This window comes from Eptesicus fuscus, chromosome 6 (genome assembly GCF_027574615.1).
Source record: "Eptesicus fuscus isolate TK198812 chromosome 6, DD_ASM_mEF_20220401, whole genome shotgun sequence".
NCBI lineage: Eukaryota > Metazoa > Chordata > Mammalia > Chiroptera > Vespertilionidae > Eptesicus > Eptesicus fuscus.
The window spans coordinates 12,866,380-12,878,454 of NC_072478.1; the positions used below are offsets into that span (position 1 = coordinate 12,866,380).

At 45.1% G+C, this 12,075-nt stretch overlaps 1 protein-coding gene across 2 annotated transcripts in view; it reads left to right on the forward strand.

Annotated features, from left to right (window-relative positions):
* The first annotated feature begins 5,931 nt into the window (after window positions 1-5,931).
* The window catches only part of TNFRSF10B (TNF receptor superfamily member 10b), a 35,930-nt gene continuing 29,786 nt past the window's right edge, over window positions 5,932-12,075 (forward strand). For both annotated transcript variants that reach the window (XM_054717211.1, XM_028160411.2), the window contains exon 1: window positions 5,932-6,204. In XM_054717211.1, coding sequence (XP_054573186.1) covers window positions 6,022-6,204 — 183 coding nt within the window. In that variant the 5' untranslated portion in view covers window positions 5,932-6,021. The remainder of the gene's footprint in view (window positions 6,205-12,075) is intronic.

Consider the following 12,075-nt stretch of genomic DNA (forward strand, 5'->3'; position numbering starts at 1 on the left):
CCCGTAGGTGCCTGGGTCTCCCGAGTGTCCCCAGAAACTGGATTTCAGAGTGATCAGGAGCTTGTCTCCCTGCGGGTTGAAGAAAAGCCGCGCACCCAGCCGCCCGCCGCTGGCCCGATTCGCGTGCCTCCGTACCTCAGCTTTTCAGTGATTGTGTTCCTTTCTCTTCTTAGTTGTAAATCTTCCACTCAGCCAGCTTTCCCGTGGTTCTGGGTGGTAGCCGTTTTTGTCTTTTAGTTGTATTTTTGAAATTGTTGTGTGAGGCAGCAGATTAGTTGTTTAACTATGCCGCCATCTTGGTTCCTCCTTAAACTCTCTTTCCATATGTTGCTATATTTGTGCAAGAAACCATTCCTGTGTGTCTCCTGAAACTAGAGATGCAACCACTAGAAAAGAATTTGCTACAGGGAGGAAAAGGTGGTTAACAAAATTTGGAGAGCTCTTGACTGCATTTGTAATTATTTTATGTTTTAGGCAAAATTATTAAGACATTAGAGTCCACTGTATTATTTTCTACAGCTGTTGGTATGTCTGAAAAAATTTACAGCGTAAAAGAAAGGAAGAGAGGGAGGAAACGAGGGAGACAGGAAACAAAGAAGGGAGAAAGGAAGGAAGGGAGACGGTACGGTCGTCTTATCACTGCAGACAGTTGACAAGATGTCTCAGATGCCATTCTTCATACCAACAGGGATATGGAACTGTGTGGTTAATGTCTTGATGGACCTTTAATAAACCATATCCCTGCAATAAGCCAGACTGAAGGAAGAGGTGAGGCTATGGAATAACCATCAAGACTCCTGGAAATGTGGGCACATCACTCAGAGAAGAGCTAGAACCTTCGACAGCCCAGTGTTCCATTTATGGCAGAGCTACTCCTACTCTACTACTGAAACTGTACATGTCTGAAGGATGTGACTGTGTCCCTTTACAATAGGAAAACTGAGGGTCAGGGATACCAAAAGCTGTCCCTGACTGCTCATCTTCAGGTTTTACTGTCTCTCATCACCTGTCCTCTTTCTCCTCCATCCCTGTGGACACACCACTCCCCTCCCTGCCCAGTTATTGTAAAAGATCTGCCCTTTGACACCTGTTCCTCCCCTCCACATGCTGAACCCAGGACTCCAGAATTGCCCATTTAGTGTGTTTCAGTGCCTCTGGCTGAGGGCCATTACCAGCCACCAATCCTCTGAACCAGGCTCATCTACTAGCAGATTTTTTTTTGCCCCCAATGCAGGAGGGTTTATAATAAGGGTTCTTTTACCTTTCTTTTTCTTTTGTACATCAAATCTGAAATGTGCTCTAACAGACATTCTTTTTTTTTTTTAAATGAAGAAGTTGAATGTTTTATTATTAAGCCTTCTTGTTTTCCTGCAAGGCTGTTGCTTCACTATAAAAATAACACCACCATGCCCTAACTGGTTTGGCTCAGTGGATAGAGCATCGGCCTGAGGACTCAAGGGTCCCAGGTTCGATTCTGGCCAAGGGCATGTACCTTGGTTGCGGGCACATCCCCAGTAGGGGGTGTGCAAGAGGCAGCTGATTGATGTTTCTCTCTCATTGATGTTTCTTTTTAAAAAAAATATATATTTTATTGATTTTTACAGAGAGGAAGGGAGAGGGATAGAAAGTTAGAAACATTGATGAGAGAGAAACATCAATCAGCTGCCTCCTGCACACCCCCCACTGGGGATGTGCCTGAAACCAAGGTACATGCCCTTGACCGGAATCGAACCCGGGACCCTTGAGTCCTCAGGCCGACGCTCTATCCACTGAGCCAAACCGGTTAGGGCTCTCATTGATGTTTCTAACTCTCGTTCCCTCTCCCTTCCTCTCTGTAAGAAATCAATAAAATATATTGAAAAAAATAACACCACCAAACTCAGTATATTGCAAAATTAAGATGGCATTGTTTGTCATCAGACATTTGTTAACAACTAACCAAAACTTTTCTCCACTGCCAAATCCAGAGATGGATGTAAACAAGTTACAATATGATATAAGGCTTAACCTTTTGCACTCAGATGTCAAGTGTGACTCGACACGGTTAACATCAGTAGCAGGAATCGAGAAAAAGCAAGCGAGTGTAAAGGGTTAATAGATAACAATGTTATGCTTGAATTACATAGTGGGAATAGAGAGAGCATATCTCAACATAATAAAGACCATATATGACAAACCTACAGCCAATATCATATTCAATGGGCAAAAACTAAAACCACTTCCCTTAAGAACAGGAACAAGACAGGGTGTCCACTTTTAGCACTCTTATTCAACATTCATGTCCCAGTGCACCGATTCGTGCACATTGAAAGGAAATTAATTAGAAGAAATATTTTAATATCCCTATTCACCCTTTCTCTATAATAGAAGTGTCAACCAAATTCATTATTGACAATGACAGATCGAAACACACAAATGCGAATGGTGCCAGCAAGAGCTTTATATGTATCGTGCATGCACAAGTCAACTTGGCCTTTTATATATATAGAATAAACTTGCTTAATCAGACCTGCTTTTTTATTTAGCTAAACTTTTTCCAGCCCAGTGAAGCACCCCAACTTCTCTTTCAGGTAATTGTCAGCAACACAGCAGTAAATATTAACACAAAGCTGGTTATTATTGTAGAACATGCAGGAAGAACAAAGGGTAAAATATTTAACTGTACCAGTTTTTGACTATAATTCTGCATAGTGCAAAAACCTGAAGTCATTTTCAAGGTCCACCATTTCTTCTTTTCAGTCTAGTAAAGTTTCTAAACTTTCTAAATCTCCATTTTTCTGGCTAATGAAAAGAATATAGGATTCTAGCAAGTCTCCTATCTACCTACTCTGGTACTTCTGTGAGGATCAAATGAGATGAAGCATGGGAAAACGCTTCACAAACATTTGATTAAACTGTAAAATGTTTGCACCTGGCTCTAAAGCAAGTCGGGTTTCTGGGCTGAAGGAACTCTAAGGAGGCTGGCTAGTCGCTAGGGAGATGAAGCCGGGCGTTGCTATGTGACGTCATTACCCGGTGCCCACAGTCACCATTTCCGGGCTGGGCTTGGCTATGGCTGCATTTTGTGCCATGGGGTCTTGGCAGCATTGGCTTCAATTTGGTGGAGTGTCACTCAGGGGTGGTGGCAGGGCCTATGTCCCACTTGGGGAAGCCAAGTGTTGGTTTGTCGGCACCAGGTTCGTGGTGCCGTTTATTTTTAAATGGCCAGTGCGCTTCATGGCAGCTCCTGCGTTGAGCATCTGCTCTCTGGTGGTCAGTGTGTGTCATAGCTACTGGTTGGATGGACAGACACTTAGCTTTTTAGCCTTTAATATATAGTGATGATAGTACTGGAAGTCCTAGCCACAGCGATCAGTCAAGAAGAAATAAAAGGCATCCAAATTGGCTGCATCAGTCTGCACCAGAGAGATGCAAATTAAAATGACAATTAGGTATCACCTCACACCTGTCACAGACAACATGATATTATACCTAGAAAACCCTAAAGATGCCACCAAAAAACTATTAGATTTAATAAATTAATTCAGGAATATAGCAGGATACAAAATCAACACCCAAAAATCGATGGCTTTTTTTATGCACCAATAATGAATTCTCAGAAAGAGAAACTAAACAATCTCATTTACCATTGCAACAAAAAAATTAAGATACTTAGGAATAAAGTTAACCAAGGAGGTAAAAGACATATACTTGGAAAACTACAGGATGTTGGAAAAAGATAAGAGGAAGATATAAACGAGTGGAAAAATATACTGTGTTCAAGGATTGGTAGAATCAACATCATTAAAATATCCATACTACCCAAAGCAATCTATAGATTCAATGCAAACTCTATTAAAATACGAACAGCATATTTCACAGATCTAGAATAAATGCTTTAAAAATTTATATGGAACTAAAACTAAAAAAGATCCCGAATATCCCCAGCAATTTTGAGAAAGAAGAACAAAGTTGGAGGAATCACAATACCAGATATCAAGTTATGCTGCAAAGCCACCGTAATCAAAACAGCCTGGTACTGGCATAAGAACAGGCATATAGATGAATGGAACAGAACAGAGAACACAGAAATCAACGCAAGCCATTATGCTCAATAAATATTTGACAAAGGAGGCAAGAGCATACAATGGAGTTAAGACAGTCTCTCCAATAAATGGTGTTGGGAAAATTTGACAGGTACATGCAAAAGAATGAAAGTAGACCACCAACTTACACCATACACAAGAATAAACTCAAAATGGATAAAAGACTTAAATGTAAACCGTGAAACCATAAAATTCCCAGAAGAAACCATAGGCAGCAAAATCTCAGACATCTCTCATAGCAATATGTTTATGGATATATCTCCCAGAGCAAAGGAAACTAAGGAGAAAAGAAGCAAATGGGACTACATCAAAATAAAAAGCTTCTGCACAGCAAAAGAAACCACTGACAAAACAAAAAGGGAATCCATTGTATGGGAGAACATATTTGGCAATGATACATCTGATAAACGGTTAATATCCAAAACATACAAGGAACTCATACAACTTAACAAAAGGAAGACAAACAATCCAATCCAAACAATCCAGTAAAAAATGGGCAAACTGCCCAAGCTGGTTTTGGTCAGTGGATAGAGCATCGGCCTATGGACTGAAGGGTTCCAGGTTCGATTCTGGTCAAGAGCACATACCTCGGTTGCAGGCTCCTCCCTGGCCTGAGCCCTGGTCAGGGCTTGTGCAGGAGGCAACCAATCAATGTCTCTCTCACATCGATGTTTCTGTCTCTCCCTCTCTTCCACTCTCCCTAAAAATCAATGGAAAAATATCCTCAGGTGAGGATTAACAAAACAAACAAACAAAACAAAACAAAACAAAAAAAGTGGGCAAAAGACCTAAATAGACACTTCTCCAAAGCGGAATACAGATAGCCAAGAGACATATGAAAAAATGCTCTAAGTCATTGATCACCAGAGAGATGCAAATTAAAACAATTAGGTATCACCTCACACCTGTCAGAATGGCTACTATCAACAAATCAACAAATGACAAGTGCTGATGAGGATGTGGAGAAAAGGGAACCCTAGTCCGCTGCTGGCAGGAATGGCTGTTTTCCAGCCATTGTGGAAAACAGTATGGATTTTCCTCAAAAAATGAAATATGGAACTGCTATTTGACCCAGTGATTCTGCTTCTAGGAATATATCCTAAGAAACCCTAAACACCAATCAGAAAAAATGTTTGCACCCCTATGTTCATAGCAGCAAAATTTACAATAGCTAAAATCTGGAAACAGCCCAAGTGCCCATCAGCAGATGAGTGGATAAAAAAGCTGTGATACATTTACACCATGGAATACTACGCAGCAGTAAAAAAGAAAGATCTCTTACCCTTTGAGCCAGCCTGGTAGAGACCTGGAGAGCATTATGCTAATTGAAATAAGCCAGTCAGAGAAAGACAAGTATCACACGATCTAAGCCATATGTGGAATCTAATGAACAAAATAAACTGATGGACAAAATAGATCCAGAGACATAGAAGCATAGAACAGACTGCAGGGGAAGGTGGGAAGGGATCAAAAAAAGACACAGACAATAGGGTGGTGAAGGCCTGGGGGGGAGGGGAGTGTGGCTAGAAGGGGTCAATGGGGGGGGGGGAGGCGGGACATACTTTTAACAATAAAGATTAAAAGAAAAAGAATCTAACAGGAAAAGAGAATCCAGACAAGAGGCTGCAATGGGTTCCTGAGCACCTGAGACCACAAGCCACAGTATGGACCTGGACTTACCAGGCATCTTGTTGAAAAGCGATACCTTAGTCACCGCCCAGGGCACAGGGTCAGGAGGGAGGGCATGGACTTGGGCACCCCTTCCCCCCCCCCCCCCCCCCCCCCCCGCCCCGTGACTAATCTAGGAAGTGAGTCACGGCAGCTCCTCCTCAGTCACCTCATTTCATTAAACGTTAAACTAAATCGGGCGAGCCTCTTCAGATCGAGCACCTCGCATACCTTCGCCCCCTCCCCTGAAATCCACAAAAGACCCGCGATGGCTTTGCCACGGAGACCGGGGGCGCTCACCGACCGCACGTGGCCGCGGGGAGTCAGAGTACAGATCGCTTCCCGCCGCGCGGTGGGGCGCGCCGCCGCCCCGAAGTCCCAGCGCGGAGCCCGGCCCCGGCCCTGGGCACCCCGCACCCTGATCCTGGTCCTGTCCTGTCTCCTGGTGCTGGTGAGTGCCCGCCGCCTCTCCGGGCGGGAGGGGGGCCGGGGGGGGGGGCCAAGGAGACAAAACGGGGTCCTGGATGGGGCATGGCCGGGATTGCCCAGGCCGGACCAACCCTGGGCAGAGTCTGGAGAAGGGGGTGGGGGTGGGGAGGGTTCGGCCCCGCAAAAGCGGCCGAGCGGAGAGGGAGAACCCGCGCTGCTCCCGGTCGCCCCGAAGGATGAGTGATTTCAGGGGGAAATCCAAAAGTACTCCAAAGTTGGAAACTCCCGGAGCTGCCTTTCCTTTTCTTCTTCTTCTTCTTTTTTTTTTTTTATGTTCATCTTGTAAGACTTAGCCGTTGCCGATCGGTTAGCCGAGAGCCGGTCAAATGCCGCTTTTCTTCCGACTTGAGCGACTCCGGGCTCTAAATCCCCACACGCCACTCGCTCCCAGTCCTCCGCGCAGCGCGGGCGCGGCCAGCGGTGAAAAGCGCGCGGCCCGGAAAAACTCCACCCCAGGGCACGTCCAGGTTCTTTCGGTTAAAAACACACACACACACACACACACACACACACACACAAGAAAACACAAACGCCAAACCATTGATTACAGGTGTCACGGAAGTTTGGCTTTTATTTTAAAAAGTAACCCAAAATTCAGAGAAGCGATATCTATAATCACAAAGTAATCTCCGTTTCCTGGTGATGGTGGGCATCACCTGCGTTAGACAAAGTAAAAAATATCTGCACTTGACGGATTGGGGAATGGGAGACCCAGGCCTCTGGCATCCCGACCTCCCTTTCTGATCCCGGCTCGAGTTTTGCGAGTTTTGCCGTTTGCTGCGCTTTTGTTACATTTGTGAAGCTCAGGAGGAACGATCACTTCCGTTGTGCTGCGAAGCTCAGGAGTGCGAGTTAGAAGTCTTATGTCAGCCCATACAGGCTTTTCTTACGCCTTTTAGCACCAGCATCATATTTGATTGTGGGGTAAAGCAGACATGGGTGGACCAGTGCATTTTGCTCTGGACTCTTACGAATATCTCTTTATACCCTGTTTATGATTTTGCTAATTCCAGCAGCTTGGTAGTCTATACCATTGTCTGGCCCGCATGCCCGGGTGCACCTTGTCTGGCCGTGGTTCTCAACCTTCCTAATGCCGCGACCCTTTAATACAGTTCCTCATATTGTGGTGACCCCAACCATAAAATTATTTTCGTTGCTACTTCATAACTGTAATTTTGCTACTGTTAATATCTGTGTTTTCCGATGGTCTTAGGCGACCCTGCTAGAACTGCTGCTGTAGAGCCTAAGACCATCGGGAAACACAGATATTTACATTATGATTCATTAGCAGTAGCAAAATTACAGTTATGAAGTAGCAACGAAAATAATTTTATGGTTGGGGGTCACCACAACATGAGGAACTGGATTAAAGGGTCGAGGCATTAGAAAGGTTGAGAACCACTGTTGTATGGCATAAATCCTTAGAAGTGAACTTGCTTTATTAGAGACTTAATTTTATACTTTTGTTTAGGTAATGACAAATTGTTCTCCAGAAGGGCTGATACATTTTTTTCCCCTCAAACCAAGAGTCCACAGTTTTTCTGTTTCCCTACAGCCTTGCTACACTGAATTTCAGTTCTTTGTACAAAACGGAATACCATATTGTTGTGTGTGTGTGTTTTGTTTTTTCTTTCATAATTGAGATGTTAGTTTGTTTTAGGATGAGTACACATTTCAATTCATACACAGTTCTTAACATTCGTACCACAAATGTAAAGTCATGTAGTTGTGATTCTTTTCTCAAGTTATTCCAGTGACTTCCAGCTTCAAATTTTCCTTAAATTTGAAGCTGGGGCTAATTTTCCTTAGTAGAGTATCAAGTACCAAGATCTTCAAATGTTGATTCCCTATTATATCAGTCCCGCTAATTCACAACGTAATATCATCTATGCTATATATAATCACATTTTCGTTCTTTCACTGTACATAAAGTTACTGGGAAAACTGGACTAACACACCAAAGATGTCACAGATGCACAAAATTCTGACAGGGAGAGCCAAAATCAAGGAGTGGGTTTTTTTTTTTTTTTTAGGAAACTCTTCTACCAATAACGCGGGAACAGAAGTAATTGAAAATGTTTAAGACATATTAAATGTACAGCTGACTCCAAATTGCTATTTAGTATGTTTTGTATTATAGGATATAAAAACGACCCCCATCTATGGAATGTTAAGCTGACGTGCTGGACAAGCAATGCCTCCCATATTCAATATCCCACTATTTTTTGGTTGTACCAAAAAATTAAATAACCAGCAAATGATCTCACCTCTTTTTTTTTTTTTTTTAAACAAAAAAGCATTTCCACTTGAGAAAAATGGGATGAGGTGGAATTCCCTCGTTCCTAAAAATCTTTCTAGAGCGACTGAAAAGCTTGCATGTACAAAACAGTTGATAAAAACGTTCCTCTGGATTGTGCACACAGGGAGACAGGGACCACGGACAGACTCGGTGTCTGACGTTAATCAGACTCGGCTTCTCGCTCTCCTGCTTCGAAGGAAGCTGGACCCTCCTCGTTTTCCGCCGGGAGATCTTTAGGTTCCTGGATGGCCGCTTCGGCCTGTTTTATCTTTGCGCCCCCTTTCCCTTCTGTTTGCACTTTTTGTCTGCAGATTTATCTTTTCCAGGAGCTGGCTAAGCTGACCACCTCCCCAACCTCTTGGGCTCCTTCCCAGCCCCCTGGGCAGAGCTGGCCTTCCTCTTGGGCGTGGTGGTGGTGGTGGTGGGGGTGGGGGGGAGCGGGGGAGCATAGGAGGGCATGAGGGGAGGGAATAGGAGGAGGTGAGCGCTTGCTGGGGCTCAGGGCATTCGCTTGTTGGGTGCCTGAGCCTGCAGCTTGCCTAGAGCCTGGGCTTCCGGGCCTGATGCCGCTTCTCCCACCGCCCAAGCTGCTTGGACCCGCCTGTTGTGGTTTTTGATTCCTCATTGCTAGTAGAGATTTTTCAAGGATCCAGGAGACATCTGAGCCTGGGAACGATGACCAGGAGACCCAGATTACACAGCAGGGGAGGGTGGCAACTGTGTCACCTGGGGCCAGTTATGGGCCCAGCCCTGCCTGTAGTGAGATGAGCCCATGTCCTTGGTCTGTTGGAAGAATTACATCAGACGAGGCCCAGTGCCGAGCGCTTTCCTGCCTCCAGGTCCTTGCTCTGCACTTGCTGGAATGGCCACCTTTCTGTGGGGGAGAGACTGTGTGGGAGCTCCAAGCACGTTCTCAGGGTTGGTGTCAGCCTTCTGGTGCTCGGAGGGCCACAGGGCACATGGTTTCCACCCAGCAGTGGCTGCCACCTGTTTGTATTGGCATCAGCTCCTTGAGGGGGCGGGGGAGGGGGGGGGGGAAAGGAGCGCCTGAAGCTCAAGGAGGAGCTGTTTGTCAGGGGCCCCAGGAGTGCAGAGGGCAGTGGTGGCCCCGCAGCGGCACAAGCCTGGCGCGTCCAAATGCTTTCAGCCGTCCCTCTGGGGGACACCGAGGCCTCGGTCCCTGCCTTGGCCCACATTCCCTTTGCCGGGGCTGGTAGAGAAGCCTGGCAGCACCTTCCAGGTAAGGGTGGGGGGTGGGCGGCAGGAGTAGGCACTGAGCAGCTTTGGGCAGCCTGTGTCCTGCACTCAGCCGGGCACTGTGCTTCCATTATTCCCAATGATCTTTCCAACAGCCTGGGAGATAGGGACGGTTCTCCCTGGTGAACACAGGCAGGAAATGAGTCGGAAGGAAAAATTTTTATTATTCTTGGGCCTGATTTCCTTTATAATAGCAGCCACCTTGGACCTTTACTTTTTGGGGAATATTATTTTCTTTTTTTGTGTGTTCTGGTCACAGTTAAGAAACTGCTTCTTCATATGATCTCCTGATATTTTGCTTTTACATTTTATGCCTGGGCTACATTTGCCTTATTTGAGAGCTCAATTCATTAACTACTTTTGACTAGGCGTGTTTGGAAAAAAATAAAATGGCTGCTAGCCACGTGTTGCACACTCTGGCTGGTGCCAAGATGGAACACGGAAGTTAAGGGAAAGGGAAGTGAGAACCATAGAGCTCTGTTATTAACATAGAGTCTTTCCTGTAAGGGCCCCGTCTCCTCTCGCGATTACTGAAGACTGCGAGAACTTTCTTAAGCCCCAGCTCCTTCCTGGACCTGTCGGACTGATTAGGTTTTCTTAAGGTTCCAGTCAGATTTTATCAGTTCCCCCGTGTTGATCGAGAACTGCCGGAGCCTGCCAGCATCAGTCGAACAGTACCTGCAAGGGGGGTGAGGATGAGAAATGACAGAGAACAGGATGGGATCGGGAGGATGGAAGCACTTCCCGCTTGCCATCCTGAGTTTATTTTTCTCCACACTTTTATACAGGGTCAGTTACATTCCATACATTGCATCATTCCTATAATGTAAGCGTGATTATACCCCTTTGTTTAAGGTTTCCTACTGACCTTTACAAAAAGCTCCTTATCTTGTCTAAGATCCTAACGGCTATACCTATGCATACACCCCCGATGCCACCTAAATTCCTTACCATCATATAGTCTAGCCATGCTTCTTGCTGAAGGGTAATTACGCGTATACATTAACTGTGCTTAAAGGTTAACTAAGCTTTAGGGGGCTGAATGTGTGATTACTAACTATTGTGCTTAGGGGTCTATAAGCCTAAGAGGGGGGCAGGATGTATGACTAATCTTGGGAACAGGCAGGCCACTTTGTGAAACCTGCCCTCTCAGGACTTTGTCAACTGAGGTCGCTCCCGACAGAGAACATTCTCTGAAAGCATCGCTGATCAACAGTCAGGTCTTCCAACCTCAGCAGCTTTTTTGCCCCTCGATGCCGGGAAGGACCTCTCCTGGGTGTTGCCTCGTCCGTCGGAGAGGAAGTGCGTGGGTTTTGTCCAGGGGAACAGGCAGCAGGTGCAGAACGTAATAACAAGAATTCAAAAGAGAATTAGACAACATAACAACTGAGTCTACATGAACTTAAACTAGGAGCTCAAACCTGTAGATAATGAAACAAAGACCATTATTATTTTGGATTGATCAAAGTTCTTTTTTTTTTTTTTAATTGATTTTTAGAGAGAAAGGAAGGGAGAGAGAGAAACATCGATCTGGAAGAAAAACACCGATTCCTTGCCTCCCGTTCACGTCCGACTGGGGATCAAACCCACCAGCTTTTGGTATAAAGGACGGCTGCCTCCTGCACCCCCCACACCGGGGATTGGGGATCAAGCCCACAACCAAGGCATGTGCCTTGACCTCTGGTTCATAGATCAAAGCTCAACCACTGAGCTATGAACCACTGAGCCAAGCTGGCTGGGTCTTTTTTTTTTTTTTTTTTTTTAATCTCCCCTCTTTTCCACAATAGTTTAGGTCAGGAAATGGTTTGTTGTTATTTTTTTCTCACTTTTTTTTATATCTTTTTTTTAAAATATATAAACCTTTACTATGTTTCATTTTATTGATTTTTTTTTTTACAGAGAGGAAGAGAAAGGGATAGAGAGTTAGAAACATCGATGAGAGAGAAACATCGATCAGCTGCCTCTTGCACACCCCCTACTGGGGATGTGCCCACAACCAAGGTACATGCCCTTGACCAGAATCGAACCTGGGACCCTTGAGTCCGCAGGCCGACGCTCTATCCACTGAGCCAAACCGGTTTCGGCCTCATTTTTTTTTTAAATCTCTCCCCTCCACCCCCTTTCCACAATAGTTTAGGAAATGTAAACAAGGGCAAGTTCCTTCCAAGGAAAAGAGAAACTTTTAGATTCAGTCATTCTGGTAATATGTTTCCTTCAGAAGTCACCTGCGTTCATTCTTGACAGCTGCCGTTTCAGGTCATCAGACTTGAGGGATGT